The sequence below is a fragment of the Camellia sinensis genome, chromosome 1, assembly GCF_055761805.1.
Source record: "Camellia sinensis isolate YWXY chromosome 1, ASM5576180v1, whole genome shotgun sequence".
Taxonomy (NCBI): domain Eukaryota; kingdom Viridiplantae; phylum Streptophyta; class Magnoliopsida; order Ericales; family Theaceae; genus Camellia; species Camellia sinensis.
In genome coordinates this window covers 45,002,268-45,023,886 of record NC_138961.1, presented here as the reverse complement: position 1 = coordinate 45,023,886, position 21,619 = coordinate 45,002,268, and the positions used below count along the sequence as shown (strand labels likewise).

At 32.2% G+C, this 21,619-nt stretch overlaps 1 protein-coding gene across 1 annotated transcript; it reads right to left on the bottom strand.

Moving 5' to 3' along the window:
• Nucleotides 1-807: 807 nt before the first annotated feature.
• On the bottom strand, nt 808-10,061 carry LOC114291972 (GDSL esterase/lipase WDL1). The gene is made up of 6 exons (XM_082876620.1): nt 9,902-10,061; nt 3,993-4,070; nt 3,311-3,451; nt 2,721-2,797; nt 2,491-2,640; nt 808-1,378 (listed from the first exon to the last, which is right to left on the bottom strand). Exons 1-6 carry the CDS (start codon nt 10,010-10,012, stop codon nt 1,165-1,167), a joined length of 771 nt encoding a protein of 256 aa, XP_082732746.1. The 5' UTR covers nt 10,013-10,061; the 3' UTR covers nt 808-1,164.
• Nucleotides 10,062-21,619: the final 11,558 nt, after the last annotated feature.

Genomic DNA, 21,619 nt, shown 5'->3' with positions numbered 1-21,619 from the left:
CGAAAATAAAAAGTTTACAGTAGAAACACAGCAGACAAACTATAAGCCAACAATCTTTTTCATCATAAAAACAATCAATTAAGAAAATAGTAAAGGAGAATAATGTACCTGGTGATATAAAAAATAAAAATAAAAATAAAAAACTAGCATTGATCATAAAACAATACAAAGAACTATCAATATATTATTATTCAAAACCCTCATAAATTTGTTCCATGAGATGTACACCCATTGATGGGGTTTCCAAACAATAAATAAATAAATAAATTTTAACCTTAATGAAAAAGTTAATATCAATAATGTTCATATTTCACTTTGAATCACCTACACTTCTTGCCTTTAACTTCTAACAAGAGAGTGAGAGACTAAAAGTGCAGCGAAAATTCATTGTCCAGCAGTCATTGACGAAATTTTAATTTCAAGAATTCAACTCTTATTTTAGTCCTACTTTAGAACTAATTCGCTCCACTCATAGCAGCTGATCTAACAGTTACTGCATCGAAGATGAGATTATTAAGATGGTACTTTGCATTTTTGTTATGCTTAAGTAGGTTCACCCATCCTAAAACTCACAATTCAACTATGATAAAATTCTTGTCAAGTAATAACAAGAAAATATTGACTGAGTTGTAAAGCCATTATAGTATCAAGGATGACTCTGTCTACCACTACAAGAAAAAAGAGTTTTCCTGGCATTTTTTAAATCCCGGTAAAAGTAACAAAAGTACTAGCAAAACTACAAATAATTCATGATTGTTGCCTACAGCTACAACACCTCATTTTGTACTTTTGCATACTCCAAGCATATATTGGAAACAATACGAAATCATATATATATATATGCTCAAGGGAAGTAGTACACACTTTCAAACTAGTCAGACTGCCCCCTTCATAATAAGACTCAGAGGAGAACATGAATGCAAGAAAACAGATAATTCAACCAGATGACTCAACTACAATATAATTTTTGCACCTAAACCGGGGTGATTAACTTGGTTTATTGTCATAACATAACATGAATATTAACTCACGAGATACCAAAGTCACACTTCACTGATGCATAACTTGCTTTGCGCACATACTGTGCATTGAACAATTCAAACTTCTGTTGAACGGGTGTCTGCACAAGGAATGGGGCATGCAAACAAGAAATTTCTCTGCAGCCTAGTCCCATTGTATTTCCCTGTAAAAGGTCCAGTCTGATGGATTTAAAGTCGTTTTTCCATCATTAGCAGCTAGGTAGTACGGCGAATCCTCGCCAAATTCAGTGGGCATGGACTTCCAGTGTAGACATGGCTCCCATTCTGATTCCTTGAGCACCTTGAGTATCTCGGCAACCACTACCTTGCTCCCCTCTGCAGATAAATGAACCCCGTCCCTGGATAGAAAGTTAAATGGATAACCAAAAACAAAGATGTATCTTATTTTAAACTTCATTCATTTGGCAGCTTTAACAAGTCCATAGTTTACGAATTGCATTATGGCAGTTTCATGGTTGTTGTTGATAGAACGGAGAACCTATTAGACTGCAAATTTGTTAGAGAACAGTAAGCAAATATGCAGTCTAATAGCCTCATAGTGATCTCTATGAGCCTATTAGACTTGTGTAGACAACACCACATTTGAGAAGTTGGGTAAAAGTAAAAATCACATAACTGAAACTTCAAACAGGAGGTTTTAAAATACACAAATAAGTAATAAAAATAGCCGCAACCAAAGCTAAAGCACTAAACAATAATGGGAAAAAATGCATCTACTTGGATTTTTGAAATGTGAAAAACATAAAATCCGAAAACCATATATATATATATATATATTTTTGTGTAAGTGAAAATACCATCGCCGCGTGATGAGAAATACCATCACCACATGAAGTCCATCAGCAACGGAACTAGACATTGTTTATGCAGGAGGCCTGAGGAATAACCCAAGGTTTTGAAGGCATTGCTTCTTTCAGCACACTTGGTGCATTATTTTGGATGTATTTATCTAGTATATGTATAAGTCCCGCATCAGCAATTTTTTCAGAAAAATTTTCAATATCGACCATGAAATGGAACATAGCATGGGTAAAAATCAACTTCCATCTAATCTGTTACAGATGAAAGAAGCTCAGAGGCAGGTCTTAGTAAATTTATTGCTAGATCTCAGCCTTTGTGTGCTGTCAATGTTACATACATGTAGATTGCCTATACAGGTGTAGTTCTTAATCCTGATCTTCTAAATTTTCAATTTGAGCCATTCAAATAATTTCACTTTCCCTTAGATCTCTAGTGTGATAAGAACTATGAAAAGTTGCAGTACATTTTCTTTTAGCTTTTAGACTTTTTTGACTGAGCACCACTCTGTGTTTGCCCTTGCCATCTGTGATGCATAGATTGAGTGCTTATAAACCTCAATAACCAGTTTATATTGCCTCATTCCTCGCAATAGGCATGGTCAATTTGATGATCTTAACAATATAAGAAAAAGAAAATGCGCTTCACTTACGTAAAGCAAGCAGTCGACCAATCATCTCGTCGCTGGATTGCAGTCCAAAGATCAACAACCTTCACACCCATCTCCCGGCACAACTCTACACAAGCTTCTGAATAACTTCGGCATAATTCATTTGTTCGCACTAGCTCACTAAAAATTTTACTGTTTCCAAAGGTAAAACTAAATTAGAAGATAATCCTTAAATGAGAACCAAGAAACAAGATAGATATGCATTTAAGCACCTTGTGTTTTCTTGAACTTTGGCCTCGTTGACAGGTGGACAACTAAGGAAAATTACACGCGTTGTGTCTGAAAGGCTCTGTCATTAAGATATAGGGTTAGATTGTACATCGAAAATTATCCTCAATCAGAAAAAGGACCTGCCAAAATAGTTTTAAGGGTGGTGCACCCCGTCCATTCAGGTTCTGTTTGGGATCAACTAAAAAAATCATTTTTTTCTAAACGTTCTTGTCTTAATGAAATATTTTTATATTTATGTAACAAAGTTTACTTTTCAAGTCCGTCCAATTTAGAAGGATCTAAAAAGTTCAAAAAAATTTGACAAATCCAAACAAAAGTTCACCAAAGACAAAAAAAAAAAATTAAAAATTTTAGTTTTTTTTTTAGTGGATTTTGTTTTTCAAGCCCGTCTAGTCAATTAAAAGCTAAAAGTGTAAGGATTTTTGAAATTTAAAAAAAAGCCAACAAAAAAGCTGCTAAAAATGTAATTCCCAAACCCCAACTTAGTCATGGCAAATTCTCCTTTGGTTCTACCCACAGGACAATAGTATCACCTAAAATACAAGAAAACATTGTATATGCAAATAGGTACCTTGAGATGAAGTGCGATTTTTCTCATGTTTTCAATATATTCAGGAAGTGGAACGTGAGGACCTAAACCAGATGAGTGAGGCCCCATTGAATCATTCCCGCCAAAGTAAACGATCACCAGAGAAGGCTGAGTAGCTGCATCCTACAATCAACAAAACACATTTGCCATATCAGAGCTAGCTGTTTATGGGGAAATTATATTAACCCTAATTAAGGTAAGCTAGCCGTAACACTATATGACACAATTCTCATATCAGGTGAGGCAAGTCATTCTCACAATTTAATACAAAATATATTGAGTACAAGTTGGGAGCACAATCAAGTTACCAAGTTTGCTATAGCAAACATTAACTCTCAAAGCATTTACCAAATCAAATGCAGTTTTTGCTGTATGTGTAAAATTCACAGGGAAAAGTAAGTGGTCTGAAGAAACTTCTACAATAATAATAGTAAGGCCATTAAATTTATTCTGTCATAATGTATAGGAACTAATTAAGGCTAAATTCCAACATGGTAAACCCATTTCAGGGACTATTATTTGTGAGCCTGTGATATTTTCCAGCAGCAGAAAAAAAAGTAACCAACACCAATGTCGTGCACCCCATATGTGGCTCTTTGAAAGTAAGGTTGCAAAAATGTTTCCAAAGCAGATTTTATTGACACAGAAAAAAAAAAAGTGATACCTTTGGAAAAATTTTATCAAGAACCTGAATAGCACGTCTTGAGTTCCAACCATAGTATCCTCGCAACAATATGTCTGCCTATATCATAAGAAAAGATAATATCACATAAGAATGAAAATTAGATATAGCATCATAATCCAATATACATGATGGCATATAATGCATTTATGTTTCATGGGTGCATCATACGGAGCATTTCACATGTGACAAATAGGATCATTAAATTTACTTGAATTGGACACCTATAATATAAGAAATTTTCTATATTAATTATTAAGTCGATGTTTGCAATCTATTTGATTTTTAAAACAGATTTAAGAAATAAGAAAGTCGTGTTATGACCCCATGTTTAGGAAGTCCAAATTTAGAAGGATACTTAAATTGAAGATACTTTACAATCCCCCACATATTAGTAACACAGTTCATAAGTTCTTTATAATTTTCTATCAGCATGCAAGCAATCAACCATTTAAGAATTTAAATGCCAATCTAAAGAGACTTGGAAGAAACAAAGACTTGATAGAAAATTTTATAGGTATAAGCATTCTGATAAAATATCAAATTAACTTTTTTTAGTGCTATACAATCCGGACCAAATAGGCATACCCATAGGAGGCAATAATTATTTACATAAAGGCTCCATTTGTTTTGACATAAAATATTTTACATCTGAAAATATTTTTCATATAAGTTGATTTTGCACGCGCGCGCACACACACACAAAAATACTTCTTCATTTACTAGTGTTTGGTAGACACTTGAAACAAAAAAATTTATTGTATGCTTTGGGTGTGGAAACCAAAGAAAAGCCACCTTTCACCTTTAATTGAACTTGCAATAACTTCGCAAAATTGAAAATATGTCTTTGAGAATTGCAATTAAAACGAATTCAAATTTCTCATGACTAAGTGTGCCTAAACCAAAATTCAGCTCTAACTTCCAAACCAGGAACCCCATTTGAGTCTTGTCTTTCCCAAAACTCTCTTGTGCCTAGGTAGTCATGTGTGCCGAGTTTCATGAGAATTTGATCCCGTTTGATGATTTTGGCGCATCAACAGCTCAAATTCAAAGTTTCTTAATTTTCTGTTAAGTTCAACCCAAAACCAATGACAATAAAGCATTGACAACTATAGGTGATTATTCAAGAGATTGAACATAGGAAATGCCAGAAATGCCTAAAACTTTACATGTTATATATTATTTACTAATAACAATAATAGTCTCCATGTCTTTATTTTATTTTATTTCTTCTACCACCACTCACTCTACACCTACTACTCCCAAAACCTCTCTATATATAGGACTTGTAATATACAGATAAATATATCAATATACACAACAATCTTGTAATACATATCAATCAATAAAAATACATCAATTTATCTTAAAAAAAAATTTAAATCCACCTACTCTCCACCTACTTCACCCACTTAAACCTACTCCACTAAACCTAACCCACTACACCACTACCACCTCACCTACTCCACTAAACCTAACCCACTACACCACTACCACCTCCACTTCACCTACTCCTTACCTACTACACACTCACCCTCTTCTATATATAGGAATCATGAATCATTGTAATAGACATCAATACATGAATCAATAATACAATTCTTTATTTCTCTTTATACATTAAATTTCTACATGGTATCAGAGCCATAAGATTTAGGCCCGTATTTTGTTTTCTCACCGGCGGGCAGCCGGCCGGCAACCTTGCCTCCGCTGCCTGCTGGAATTTTGTACACATACCTTCACTTTCCTGCCTCTTCCAACTTTCTTACAACTGTTGTCCCATAGATGGGCTTCATATCTACCGGTCCATCTATGCCTTGTGACACCTCTATACTGTGAAGTCCTCTGTCCAAATGCATCAATGGACTTCCTATGGACAACCTGCTTCTGATCAAGCTTCTCAGACCCTCTTTTCTTCCCCTCCTTGAATGGTGTTTGGTACACCTCATGGCCTCTAAATGCATAGTAATCTGAGTATTGCTGGGCTAATAACGAAGGCCTCTCGAGCAACTGAGATGGGGCTTCATATTCCCTTGCCCATCCAGCATCCATAACCATCACTTTGTCACAGTCCATAACTGTGGGTATTCTGTGAGCTATGCTGATTATTGTAAACGACACAAAGTCCTCGCGAATGGTTTTCTGAATGACAACATCGGTCTGGGAGTCGACAGAAGCCGTTGCTTCGTCCATAAACAGAATCTTGCTGTGTTTTAGCATGACTCTCCCCAAGCACAGAAGCTGTCTCTGTCCCACACTCCAATTGTCTCCGCCATCAACCACTGATGCATTGAGTTTTTCAGGCTTTGCAGCCACAACATCTTTTAGTGGTACTGTTTTTGTGCGAAGGGACAGAAATCATCACATTTCTCACCTTTTTTTTCTTTTATTTTGTCCTCCACTTTACACCTCACATGCCTTCTCTCTGTCTAAACAATAATTTTCCACCATCTCCCTCTTTTTCTACACAATATTTTTGTACCACCGCCCACTCCATGATACCAATATCAAAAAAAAAAAAAAAAAAAAAAAAAAAATTTCATTCCAGTTAATTTTTCTGCATTACCACACCTACCATTCGAGTTTGCCAAACACACTTGCTTTATTCATATCGGGACTCACCCCGATCACCATTTTACATCCAAAAAACAAAAAAAAAAAACAAAAAAAAAAAAAAAAAACAAACAAACAAACAAAAAACAAAACAACCGCACCCACAGTGGGATTTTTCTTCTCTACTCTACTGCGGGTCTCTTCTTCTTGCTTTTCTCTTGATTGTCCCGTGACTGCCCAGCCTCCATGCTTCCTAGACCACCAAGCAAGTTGCCTCCTCCCTGCTCCTCCACTACAGCATATGGCGGCCCTCCAAATCGGAACATAACGGTGGCCTTCCGCTTCAGCTCCTTGTTTTCTGCCTTTAGCACACTTATCTCTGCTCGCGCATCCTTATACATGCGTTGGAGCAGAGCCAGCTGGGAGTTTAACTGTTGCACCTCATTTGTCCTGCTCTGCAGCCGGTGCGACAAGTTTGTGACCGCAGTCATGGTTTCCACACATGACTTCAGAGTATACTGATTGGCCTCAATATCAGTTTGCACCGCCATTTTTTGCTCCACCGACCGCATCGGAAAGTTCAACGGAGCAAACACAGAGGTGTTTGGTTGAGGTTCACTGGCCACCGCACCAGTTCTCTCTCTTGTTGACTCATTGAGGTCGGGAAAGAGAGTGAGTAGACCACGGGATGAAGAGGCCATATTCTGGGTAGCTGAACGGGAAGAAGAGGCCATGTTTTTTGGGTTGCTGAGTGTTTCCGAGAAGGGTTGGATACAGAGTATTTACAGATTGTTTCAGAATAACAAGTTCAGAGGTTTCAGTCTGGTTTGGTTTCCTCCGCCTCTGCATTGGTTTATATTGACACTGACGACGCGGCCGACACGCCGCTCTGTCGCTCACGTGCCTTGCCGCGTCTCCGGCTCACCTTTTGATGGCTCGACGCTTTCTGTCGGGCACGACTTTTGATGAAGTGGGCGCGCCTTTTGAGGGCGCAACTTTTGATGGCACGTCTTTTTATGGATTGGGCACGCCTTTTGAAAGATTGGGCACACCTTTTGAGGGTGCGACTTTTTAAGGGTCCGACAAGACTCTGTAAACTGTCCCGACATTGATTCCGGTTAGCTCCTTTATGGGTCCGACAAGACTCTGTAAACTATCCCGACATAGATTCCGGTTAGTTTCTACAAGGGTCCGACAAGACTCTGTAAACTGTCCCGACATAGATTCCGGTTAGTTTCTACAAGGGTCCGACAAGACTCTGTAAACTGTCCCGACATTGATTCCGGTTAGTTTCTACAAGGGTCCAGCAAGACTCCGTAAACTGTCACAACAACTGTCACAACATTGTCTGCTACAACGGTCCGACATGACCCCATAAACTGTCCTCTGCAACGGTCCGACATGACCCCATAAACTGTCTTCTACAACGGTCCGACATGACCCTATAAACTGTCTTCTACATCGGTCTGACACTGCCATCCAGTGTCCTCTACAACGTTATGACACCACCATCCAGTGTCTTCACCAATGGTCTGACACGACCATACAGTGTCTCTTATCCTCTTTTATTTTTATGTATTTTCTTGTTTTGTTACTCTCTCCAAACTCAAGTTGGTTAGTTCCTATCCCCCTTGAGTTTGCGGGGGCTATTAAAATCCACCTACTCTCCACCTACTTCACCCACTTAAACCTACTCCACTAAACCTAACCCACTACACCACTACCACCTCACCTACTCCACTAAACCTAACCCACTACACCACTACCACCTCCACTTCACCTACTCCTTACCTACTACACACTCACCCTCTTCTATATATAGGAATCATGAATCATTGTAATAGACATCAATACATGAATCAATAATACAATTCTTTATTTCTCTTTATACATTAAATTTCTACAGAATCTAATGGAATCTCTACACTTTCACTTGGAGGGAATTCAATATTTCATTTTCCCTCCATACACTTAGAATTCAAATTTTTAGCTTGCTTCCCACATAAAAATGTTGAGCAAATGAGTATGCTCTCCTCTACTATAAATAGAGGAAGGACTTTCCATATTCCTTCAAGTTTCCATTAGGGGTCTTCTTTTGAAGATATCTATGAGATGAAGCTTCTAGTTCTTTTGAGATATATATATATATATATATATAATACAGAAAGAAAGAAAGAAATAACAAACATTTTTATACTGTTTGAATAAAACAGTTAAAGATTTCAAATTTGAATCCTAACTGAAATTCGGTTTATGGATGTTGGACAAGTTTAAACATTTGAATTTTAGATAATGTCTATAAGAAAGGATATGTTCCTTCTTTGTTGGTGCCTGTTCGAGTTCCATAAAAAGAACTCTCCTCAATAGCCCATAGATACTGGTTTTTTCCTTCTCTGTTTCTGGTTTTGATTGCCTAGGTTAAGGTGAATACAACCTTAGTATTGTTTTCTGAAATAAGGCATTCTATCCTGGAGATATAATTTCCAAGAGACCTTTTTGTATAATAAAGGGGAAATTACTATCTTAAAGAAAGCATCCTGGATATGCCTTTGCCTTTGAGTGTTATGTTTTTCTTCTTTAACAAATTTGAGTTCTTTTTCATACACAATTTATTTTTCCTACAACATTACATCCAGTCCCATTTTGCCCCTGACCTTTTAATTATTTCAGTCAACTCTCCAAATTTTTAATCAAGTCGCAATTGGGCTCATTTGTATAATGTCTTTTTAGAGTGATTGTAGAATGATAAGGTTGGACTTTGAGAGTTAGAAAGTGAATTATTATTGTACCCTCAACTTTGGTAGAATTAAATCTCAGTCATCATACATGTTTATGCATCTTATAACTAAAAAGAAAAACAGCATAACTTCAATTTTCTAAGTCATAACTAAAAAAAAGAAAAAATATCATAACTAAACACATGACACAACTAAACAACTCATGTGTTTTAATGAAGAAAATTGTTCCTATCTAAAGAAGAAAATGACATAACTATGGTGCATATGAAGGGGTGTATATTAGAATTTCCCATATGTTTATGATGATGTATGCATGGAAGTTATAAAATAGATGAATGCGAGGATTAAAAGAGAGTGTTGCAATCACAAAGAACATGGATTTAGCCTAACAACAGCATTGAACAGTCCGGAGTCGATTAGGGAAAGTACATTTGCGATTAATCTAAGATTTCATCAATTTAGCTGAATTGCCAAAATTAGGATCAAACCGATCTTCGATTACATGAAAAACCGAAACGAAAACAAAATTGATTCAAACATTTCAACCATCGTTATCTTCAAAAACGAACATAACAAAGAGAGAGAGAGAGAGGAGGTTACCTTACGAGCATAAATGTCAGCGAGAATGGCACCCCAACCGCCATTGGAGAAACAGAGCTGAACTATCGACGATCCGAATACAACGAATTGAGGCCTCTGCGGTCCCACCATCTCTCTCTCTCTCTCTGTTCTCTATATCTGCGAACGTCTATATATATATATATATATATATATATATACTATTATAAAGTGAACACCTATTATCGTGTCATGAAACTTTACTCTCCTCATGTCATGTGACAGTATTATTTATTTTTTAAAAAAATGTTAAATAAAGAGATGGGTAAGGCTTGAACCCATGACCATGGGTTGAAGTACAAGGACTCATACCACTTAAGCTAAGTACACGTTATAATATTAATTTCATTATTATTTTTTTTTATTCCTACTTATTTAAATTGCACACACATCGTGTGTGCCACCCACTAGTATCTATACTATATATATAACCAAATGTAGTTGTTAGGTCAAAACACTCCAAAATTTGAATTCTAAATCCTCATAATTTTGGAAAAATAAAATAAATAGGTGGCACATCTCTTTACCCCTCTTCTCACTATTCAAGTATTCTCACTTCCTCTCCCAATTGTGTTATCTAAAAAAATATTTTAAAAAATCAAATAATATCTTTCATTGGAGTTGTGGATATACATATGTATATAGAACTCCACATGTTTATCACCGTATCACATAAATTTAAATAATAATAATAAAAAAAAGAACTCACAACTCTCACAACTCTTATTCCCACTTATTTTATATATATATATATATATATATATAAATTAAATAAAATGTTAGCATTTATCTGATTCACGTTTGCTTTTAAAAAATAAAATAATTTCATAACCTATAGATAATGTCAAGATTTCAAAGTTGAAATTTTATTTAATTTATTCTATTTTCTCATGTTTATATTATTTTATCTTTAAATTTGAACTTAAAATTTTACTTTCTTCAGAACTTCCTATCTCTTGGAGTTCATCTTCTATTTGAACTTGATTGTTGTAGATTTTCATATATTCCAACTTAATCTTTTCAAAATTTATCTCCAAGTTGAACTTTATTTATCTTTAAAAATCGTCAATTAATTATCCATATGAATTTTAAATATGATATAATTTCAAGTATATCTTTTGTCTAAGTTTAATCTTTTCAATATAAAAACAAGTGCTTGAAAAAGGAACCATGAACATGACATTGAAAAGAAAAAATATATATATACAATCAATATTGTGCCCTTTTCGACTCTTCTTCACGGTGCCTAAAAAATTTTGCTTTAAATTTCAAGTCACAAGTGATTGTTTTGTTTTTTCAATTGTATCAACTTTACATTTGAAATGTGTACTTACATGAGTTTTTGCCTTTGTGGGAAAGGGAGTTTATGTAAATGAATATTATTATTTTATTTTTGCTATAAATTCTATTTATGTTTTTGTTTCTTTTTCTTTTTTCTACAATCTGTATTTTTTTATTTCTTTCTTTTTTGACTAATAATGTGTCATTTAATTGAGATTTCATTCTATCTTTGAAGTGCTACTATTAATTTGTGACTCTTTCACTTATTGACCATTTGTGTTTAATTATTTTGGGTGCAGATGCTATATTGGAAGCAAAGAGATCATCAAAATTTATTTGGATATGGATTTATGTTTTAAATTTAATCATCAATTATATTTGGTTGTTGATTGCCATGTTGAAATAACTTATGATTAAATTAATTTTCAAGATCTCATTTCTTTTGAGACCTAAACCACAAATTTCTTCTTTTTTTAAATATCTTTTTATGCAGATTCAAAGCTTGAGCAAAAGTAAGCTATCTCATATTTAAAATGTTAGGTTTTTTTTGAATAGTTTAAATATTTCTATTCATTATGTTTGTCCGTTCAATTTTAATGCATTTTCAAACCTATTTGTGTTTAGTGAATCAACATAAAATTAAAGAAAAAAATTATTTGATTTTAATTCATTATATTGTGTGGGATAATTAACATAATATCTCTTATTGATTGAAAAAAAATGAAAAAATAGCATTCTTTTATTTAATGTTAGTCATTTTGATTAATTATAATTTTAGTATGCTTTTGTTACTCCACTTTTGATTGTCTTAACTAACTCTTATTATCTATTTGTTATGCGATGATTTAAGATGAAAAAGATCAAAAATAATAAATAAACAACAAGATAAGTGTTCGCATTTATTAGATAAATGTTTGCTAATAAAATAATTGATTTGTATTTTTTTTTTTTAAATGTGATGTTAAAATTTTAAAATTAAATTTTCTATGATATCTTTAGCTCCTTATCTTTATCAAAAAAATTAAATTTGAATTCAAACACTAAACCTCCAAAACACATTATCTTTGAATTAAGTTTCCATATAAATTTGAACAACCACCAACAAAATCCAACATTGGAAACAAACCCTCAACAATATTTTTTTTTTTTTTTCCTCTTAACGCAGTGGTGGTCATAAAAATTTCTTTAAAGTATTAATATTTTATATCTCCTAACTCCAATAATTTATTTATTTTTCCTCTCTAGCGAAGATTATAATATACATAGAGCTTTACAAGCAATATCTCGAGGTTAATCATTTTTTTAATTGAAATCTATTTGAAGTCATAAAATTTCATGCAATTTTTTTTTCATCTTTATTCTATTGTATTATTTAATGATAGATCTTTTCAAGCAACATGTTCAAATTCATATAAATTTACATAGGGTCTATATATGGTTTTACATAAAATCTACTTAGGTCTATCAACTTTTTCATGCAATTGCTCTAGATTTATAGATCTTCGAATGCATTTTGTGATAGTACTTGAAAAGAATTTTTATTGAATAATTCGTGCATATTACAATTATCAATCACTTCATTTTAACTCACTATAATAAATATATATATATATATATATATATTATGCATGTTTCTTAAATATATCATTTGTCCCATAATATTTGGTATAACTACTACTATACATTTTTAGTCTCTATTGATCTAATTATTAGTTATATATGATATCTTAAAAATTCATTTCAATAATTGATTGCAATTATTAAATTGATATATGTTATATATGATATGTTTTTTAATTTTTCATGTTGTGAAGTATTAAAAATTTTGAATGATGTATAATAAGATTTATATACACAAATTAAATAAAAATATTTTATTTACATTAGAAAATACAACTAAATAGCATAAAAAAAATTTTAAAATTTATTATGTTCACTTTGTAAAATCCCGTGCATCGCACGGGTGACTACTAGTATATATATATATATATATGTGTGTGTATATGCCCGCTTACTCTCCGAAAAGTGAGTACTGTCCGTCTTGGTTTCAACATTTTCGTGTCTAGGTATATTCTCCATCTATTATTACGCGGATGGCAGCTAATTTTTTGACTTTTTAATTTTTTGATTATTTTATTTTAATAATTTTTTAAATTTTTATAAAAGGATATATAGAAAAGTAAAAAAGTAATGTGATAATTTATAGTGACTTTTTAATTTTTTAACTAAAAAACTTAGTGCTCAAAAGAGGCTAGTCTAAGGTTAAAAAGTCTCGTTTTTGATAAATTTTTTATTTTTTAAACTTTTTTTAGAGAAAAAATAAAATGATTATGGGTAAGATGTGACATTTTATCCTATTTAATTAAAATAACCAATTTTGCTCTATGTGGCTATTTTAGTCCAAAGTAGTATTCCAAATATAGCCTATATGGGAAAAATTATGCTACAGAGCTAGGAGTGTAAATTTGGCTTCGTTCGGCCCGTTCAGGCCCAATCTCGGACCAGCTTATGTTGAGCCATGTGGATTTTTGTCAAAATTCGGGTCGGGTCGGGTCAAACCATAAGTAAGAAAATTAACTTAGGAGGTATTTGGGCTTCAAGTGGGCCTGAATATTTTTTTTTAAATTTTTTTCAAGCAAAATTTTATTCTTTTTTATAAAAAATGACACTAGGCCTCAGACTAGGTTTTGAGTGGACCTTCAGCGGGTCGATAGGTCAGGCCAATGTTTTAAAAATCGGACTGGTGAGTGAACCGAGAAAGGGATCGAGTGGACGAGTCACTAGTTCAACCGTCAGATTAAACCGGAATCGAACCGTGACGTAATAAATATATTAAAATTATATTTAAATAAAAATATATGTAATAAAATTATAAATTAAAAATATTAAATTATCTTAAATATTTCTTCTAATATTTTTTTACTAAAAAATATAATAATATATTTTAAAATATTATTAATTTTAATTTTGAAAGAGGAAATCAAATATTCAATATTCTCTCCATATGATTTTAATTCAAATAATTTGATTGAAAGAAGAGCAAAAATTTTGAAGGGATATCAAAATTTTAAGTCTCCCTCCAAAACCAGTGGATAAAAACAATTTCACAATGACTAAGAAAGTGTACCTTAATAAGTATGACAAACCCACATAAGATATATAGCAATGCTTTATTTTTAGTGATTTTTAAAAAATCTTTTACTCAAATTTTTATTTTTATTTTTTAGATACACATAATCAAATATACATCTAGGTTCAATATTATCAATTTCCAATTAAAATTAAAAAAAATAAAAAAAAAATGGTACCCAAATAGGTCACAGCACGAAGGCGAAGAGAAAATGATATATTGGAAGAAGACAAATTGAGACACCAGTTTTCTCTGTGTCACACACACACACACACACACACACACACACACATTTTCTATGAATTAACTATTATCTTAATTGCCATCATCATGTATTCTTCAAAGCACATGTCACCATTATATTTTTATCATTCAAAGTCTTAATATTTTCAATTTGTTGCTACACCCAGCTAATTTACCAATGTTAAAATGAGAAAAAAAAAAAAAAAGTCAACCCTTAATCTTACCCCTGATAAAATTGTCAATTCAACTGAAAATTTAAACTTCATTCCATTCAAACCAGTGTGAGTACCTATTTTTAAATGTCGTGAATATGAATACCTATAAATTTATTAATTCCTAAATAAAAATTTGAATATTTTTATTTGGTTTGAATTTTTGCAGATTCATACCAAAAAGAGAAATAGGTTAGCTCAAAAATATTTGAATGACTTGGTATTTGTCAAGTATAATAAAGCATTGAGACGTCAATACAATTCCCGTGACACTATTGATCCCATCGCTTTGACAGATATTGATAAAAGTAAAGAGTGGTTGGTTGGGAGGATGGAAGAGGAACTTGTCTTTGAGGATGATACTTTGACATAGGAAGATGTTGCTAGAGCTGCTGGAGTTGAGGAAAGTAGCCAAAGAACTAGATCAACAAGGGCAATACAAATGGGTCGTTCAACTTCAAAATCAACAGCTAGACCTAGATTACAACTTGTTGATGAGGAAGAGTCAATTTCAGATAGAGGAAAGGAAGAAGATGCGGACGGATATGATGAACCCAATGATCATGAAGAAGAAGTTCATTCGCTTGATGTTGAAGATGATTTTTAGAACCTTTGGATTGTTGGACTGTATTTGTCTTTGCTCGATATTTTCTATTGTTTATGGATATTTAGTATTTGGAATGATAAATGCATGATGGTTCTCGAAAATATTTATTTTTTTGTCTATACTATTTATTTTTAAAAAATATCGTTTGTAGTCGCCTCGATTCGATGAAGCCTTTGCCTCGCCTCGTCGCCTTGTGCTTAGGCATTAAGAGACCTTGTCGCTTCGGTTTGCTTTTCGCCTTCAAAAACACTGATACAAACTGAGATTATTATATATATATATATATGTATATATTGTTTTAATTCAACTATATATATGTTCATTGGTTTAGGTTGTTGAAAGTATGTATTTGTGGAGATTCAACATTGGGTATATGCTCTACTCAACAAAAATTATATTTAATAGCATTTTCTAATAAAATGCTATAAAAAAGTTTCAGACCATAAAACATTTTATTTTTCATAGCTATTTTGTCAATGTTTAATACAGTAACAATTTAAGAACGTTATAATAAGTCAATATTCTGAAGAATAATCATAGTTATTATTGCATTAGATGAACGACGCTATGTAAGGCTAAAAAAATTTCCCTCCCAAAATCTGCCTCTATTTTTTTGGGGTCAGTTTCTTGCTTCCCTATGATTTGATAACCTCTCCTCTCCATCCATTATCTTTCTATCTCCTATTTCTTGTGTAGTTTTCAAGATTACTGAGGGCTTGAGAGCAGATTTGTGTGGGACAGTTCATCTATCAAGGTATTTCTGTTCTCCCAATTTCTTTTGTGCTAGACAAATTTGTATCAGCTAAGTTTTAACCTTGTTATTGTGAATTTCAATCTTACTAGGAAATTCTTGTTGGAAACTTGTATATGGAAATGAAGATTTGTGTTATTTTACAGAAATTCACTCTTTCTTCTTTTTTTTTTTTAAAACGTAGTGCATTGGGTTTTGTTAACCTGAAGATTTTTCCCTCTTTAACTATGCTCAGTCTCACCAACTTGTCTCTCTGTCAGAATCTATGTTGGTCCTTCTTGTATGTGTTTTCATTCTCATCAGAAAGTGTCTCTTTATTCAATAAATTGCGTATAAGCACTCTATGTTTTGGATGTTGAGATTTATATGTTACATTGCTCATATGATGTAATTATTCAATCCTCAATGAAGCTTGTGAAAGTTTGAAATGAATTGAATTTTCATACTTGTTATTTACTTCTTTATATATTTGGATGAAAATAGCATTTAGACTAATTTTCTATTATATATAATTTTTTTTAAAAAAAAAAACAGTAACATGATAGCTTTTAGAAAATGCTATCAAAGAAATTTTATAGCACTCACAAACGATTGTGCTAAACTTTTTTTTTGGTAAAGTCCAACAATATAATAGCATTCCTAGAGCACTATAACATATTATTTTATAGTGTTCTTCTATTACATTTAATAAATGCTAATAAAAAATATAATTTTTTAATAACATGGGCTAACACAGCATGCATTCATTGTATTCATTGCATGTTATAAAAAATAAAATTTGTTGTAGTGCTTTGTGTTATTGTGGGTATTGCTTTGTTCTTATTGTATAGAAACCCATCTTCATCTCCTATTTCTCAAAACATGGCTGGTGAGGAAATCTCCAAATCTAATTGTTTTTGTTTCCCATTGCACTATAATTCATATATGTGTTGCATATTTTTAATATTAATTTTTTTGAATTTTTTTTATGTTTATTTGATGTTAATAAATGATGTTGCCCATAACTCATGAGTTTAGTAATAAAATTCAGTTTCTCTCTCATATATTATTTGACAAATTATTGGTAGTATTTTGATGCTCTTCTCTTTAGTTTTTTGCCTCTGTTTATTTACAGTGCTTTGTTTGGATTATGATAATAAAGAGAAAACGAGAAATAGAGAAGTTTTGATCACATCTAATTTGGATTGAATTAGTTTACAAAAGTAGTCAAAAAAAACTATGACTAAATCACTAAACTATTGAACTAGTTTACAGAACTAATTTACTTAACAATCCAAACAAGTGATGGGTTTCCAATTCTCACAATTTCTTTTCTTTTCTCACCAAACCCTTCCATCCAAACAGAGTGTTAAGTTTACAACTTAGTTAATCTTATATATGTCTTTCATTTCTTTGTAATTCAATGAGTTTGCATTTGAGAGGGAGACAGAATAACTGCTTATAAAAGAGATTCCATCAACCACTTCAAGAATTCAGCAGCAAGAAAACAAAGGTATATAAGTCCTGACAAGTACTTGCATTTTCAAAACAAAATCAGGGGCTAGGAAAAGAAAAAGGGTTCAACAATTATGATAAGATGATGATGAGGATATGGTGCTATAACTTTTCTGAAAAGTACTCCGTCATTAGTTTCTATGACTTAAGTGTAGCATCACAAATGTTAAAAACTTGAAAAAAAATAAAAATGTAAAATAGAAAATGAAACAAAGTTAAAGTGAAATGTAAAAAAACAAAAATGTAAAAAAACAAATTGTCTCTCTCTCCTTCTTCAAACCCTAACCCCCCTCCCTCTTCAAACACTCTCTCTTGTAGTCGCCAGAGTCGCTGCTCGATTGCCTCAGATCGTCTCTATCGACCTCAGAGATGATGGACCTATCAGTAGACTCCATGGGAAAGCAATTTGGGCTATTCAACACTCTCGACCTCTCCATCGTCTTAGATTGTCTCCATTATCGCTACTCTCGATCGCCTCAGTTCCTGAGACTCGATCTTTTAATCACTCCTCTTCAAGTCCATACTAAGCTTTGAATCGAATATTAAGAGCTCTCCCGCTGCTTTCCTTTGCCGACCTCACTCATCTCCTATTGATATGTGTGTATATATATCTCCATTCATTTTGGTCTCTCTCCAGATCTATAGATTCTCTCTCTCTCTCTCTCTCTCTCTCTCCATATTTGTATGTATATGTATATCTATTTTTAGACTCTCTCTCTCTCTCCAGATCTATTTCAGACATGTTTTCTTCTTCATTTTTTTTTTTTTAAAAAACTGCTGAGCACACAGATTCAGCTCGTCATCCTCTCTCTCTCTCTCTCGTCGTTGTTGTTGATTGTTGATGATAAAATAGATTGAAACAGATAGTGGTTAATGAACAGAAAAAAATAAAAAATTGAACAAATATATTTGTATATGTACTGTATTATATTTGAGTGTTAGTGGTAGGAAATTTCAACAGATAGGGAGAAAGAAAAATAGAAAGAGAAAAATTGCAACATATAGTGGTTTGGTGTATTTCAACAGATAATAAAATTGAACAGATAGAATTTAGAAAAAAATTGAACAGATAATAAAATTTGGACAGATATTTGAATAGATAAGGGAAAAAAATTGAACAGATAGTCAAAAAAATTAAACAGATAAAAAAATATCTAAACAAATAGTCAAAAAAATGAAACAGATAGATAAGAGGTATAATTAGAAATAAAATATCTTTCAAAATAACAAAAGGACTTCAAATTATTTTACAAAGGTAGACCTCTCACCAATAAAAAAATATTTACTTAATACCTTAGACAGTTGCTAGATTGGACTTTTTAACAATTTTCTCTGAAAAAATTATATAAAATTTTTATACATAATGATATGATCTAATGGTGACTTTTTATTTTAAAATAAAACAACCATAAAGATAGAGGACTTTTTAGGTGACAATAGAATAGATACCACGTAGGAGTGGGCATTGTCCCGTTGGCCCGCCCAGCCTAACCCTATTTTTGTAGGGTTTGGGAATATAATTTTATCCCATAGGATAGGGCTGGATTGATATTTTCAGCCCAATTATCAAATCGACTGGGTTTGGAAATTGTATTTTTGGCCTGGCCCAACGCGTTACATATTTAATTTAATAAATTAATTAATTTAAATAATATGTTAAAAATATATATACCCTTTTAATTGTATAATGTTTTTATTTGTTTTTTATTTGATGTTAATAATTTATTTGTTGATAATGTAGGAAATTTAGTATCATTGGAAACAATGATTAATGGTAATTCTACCTCTTCAGAAAATGATAATGAAACAGAGAAAGAAGTTTGAAATTTAAACCATGGATGTTTTATTATTTATTATTTTATTTTTATGTTTATGTAGTTTGATGTACTACTGATAGTTTGGTTTTAAAACCTTTGAGCTTATAGAATTATAAGTGTGTTTGGTTTAAAAAAGTTTATAATGTTTTAATTAATATGGTATTGAATATTTAACTGTTAGTTGCTTGATAGGCTTTGTTTATTTATGAAAAAATAATAGGTATTATAATGTTTACTTTTTTTTATTTTTTATTTTTTAATAGTTTGTGTATATGGCCTGAGGGATAGGTTTGAAAATTATAATTTATATTAGGGTTAGGCATGGGATGGTTATATAGGCTCGATGTTCGGGCCGAGCGGGCTTGAGAAGATACAAAATCTCTTATTAGGTAGTGTCGACCCGACCCGAACCCAGCTCAACCCGGTGAATGACCACCCTTACCACGTGGTACCTTTTTCCATTGTTTGAATTTCGTAGTAGTGTCCATTACATTTATGTTGGGTGTTTGAAAGACAGTAGAAGGCATATGCATTTGTAACTAGTGGAAGGTAAACATACAAACATTTCTCAAAAATATGACTTATATTTACAACAATGTTACTATCACATCATTTTTATAATATTTGTTATATGAATAAAAAAAATTTCTATAATATTTGTAATTGAAATCAAACACATTAAATAAGTTATCATTTGTCTCCTTATATAACAAAAATAAATTAATATGTTTTATGCTGACATATGCCCTAATTCCACGCATTAGGGATGGGTATAGGGTTATCCGACCCGTACAACCTGCTCTGTCCGATCTGACTTGCACACATATGGGCAGTTTCGTAAACACAATAGGGTCGGGGTGTGATTTGGATTCTGGCTGATTTTCGGGTTATGGGTGGGTTACGGGTTTTAACCATACCCACCACAACCCGCCCGCATTAACAATTTTTTTTTTATTAAAAAAATTTGGACAATTCATCTATGCCCAAACAAACCAAAGTAAACCCTAATCTCTCAAAAAAACATTTGCGCAACTGCTCTCTTTCTTCTCATCTCAATCTCTCTCGTTTTTCATCTATGTTTAGCTCATTTCTCATCGCACCGATCGACCTTCGTAAGATCGACTCTCTCTCTCTCTTTTGCAACTCTCAGGTACGCGTCTCTTTGTCTCAGATCTGTCTCTCTCTGTGCGCAGCCTCTTTTCTAATCTCACTCTCTTTCTCTCTGTGGCGACCAGCAAAGCGACCGATCGACCTTCGCAAGATCGACTTTGCAACTCTCAAGTAGGCATCTTTCTGTCTTTGTCTCTGTCTCTCTTCCCGATCTTTGATTTTTTTTTTTTTTTAGGCAATCAAATATGTCTGTTTGTCTCTCTCTCCGGTCTTTGAATTTTTTTTATGCAATAAGATGTATAGCAACAAATCTCTAAGTTTATTTGTTTATTTCTGTTTGTGTGACTAAGATTCTGTTTCAATGGTGATTAAGATTTTGGAAATTGAATTAGAAGTGGAAATTGAATCTGTTATTCTCTGAGTTTATTTTGCAACAGACTTGTTTATGTTATAAAAAAATTAGAAGTGGAAATTAAATCTGTTATTGAAATTTTTTTAGGAGGTGATTGAATCTGTTAAATAATTGAATATGTTATTGAATCTGTTATTTAAATTTTTTTAGAGGGTGATTGAATCTATTATTAAATTTTTTTTAAAAGGGTGATTGAATCTGTTATTAAATTAAATCTGTTATTAAATCGAATCTATTATTAAATCTTGAAATTGAATATGTAATTGCTTTTGTTTTTTTTAATATTTTTTGGGAGTTTTCTATTATTAAAATTTATTTAGAGAGTGATGCGAGGAAATTGAATCTATTAATTTCAATAACAGATTCAATTTCCATTCTAATTTCAATAACAAATTCAATTTCCATTCAATTTCAATAATATGTTTGATCTTTGTATTTAGGGGAAATTGAATATGTTAATTACTTTTTTTATATTATATTTATCATTTAGTTGTTATTTAATTTTCATTCTAATTACTTCTTCTTCTTTTTTTATTGCATTTTGGATAAATGTAAAAGTTAATGAAGAATTGCTTGTTCTTCTTTTTTTTTATTTTTTTGTTACATTTTAGATAAACGTAAAAATTAATGAAAAATTACTTTT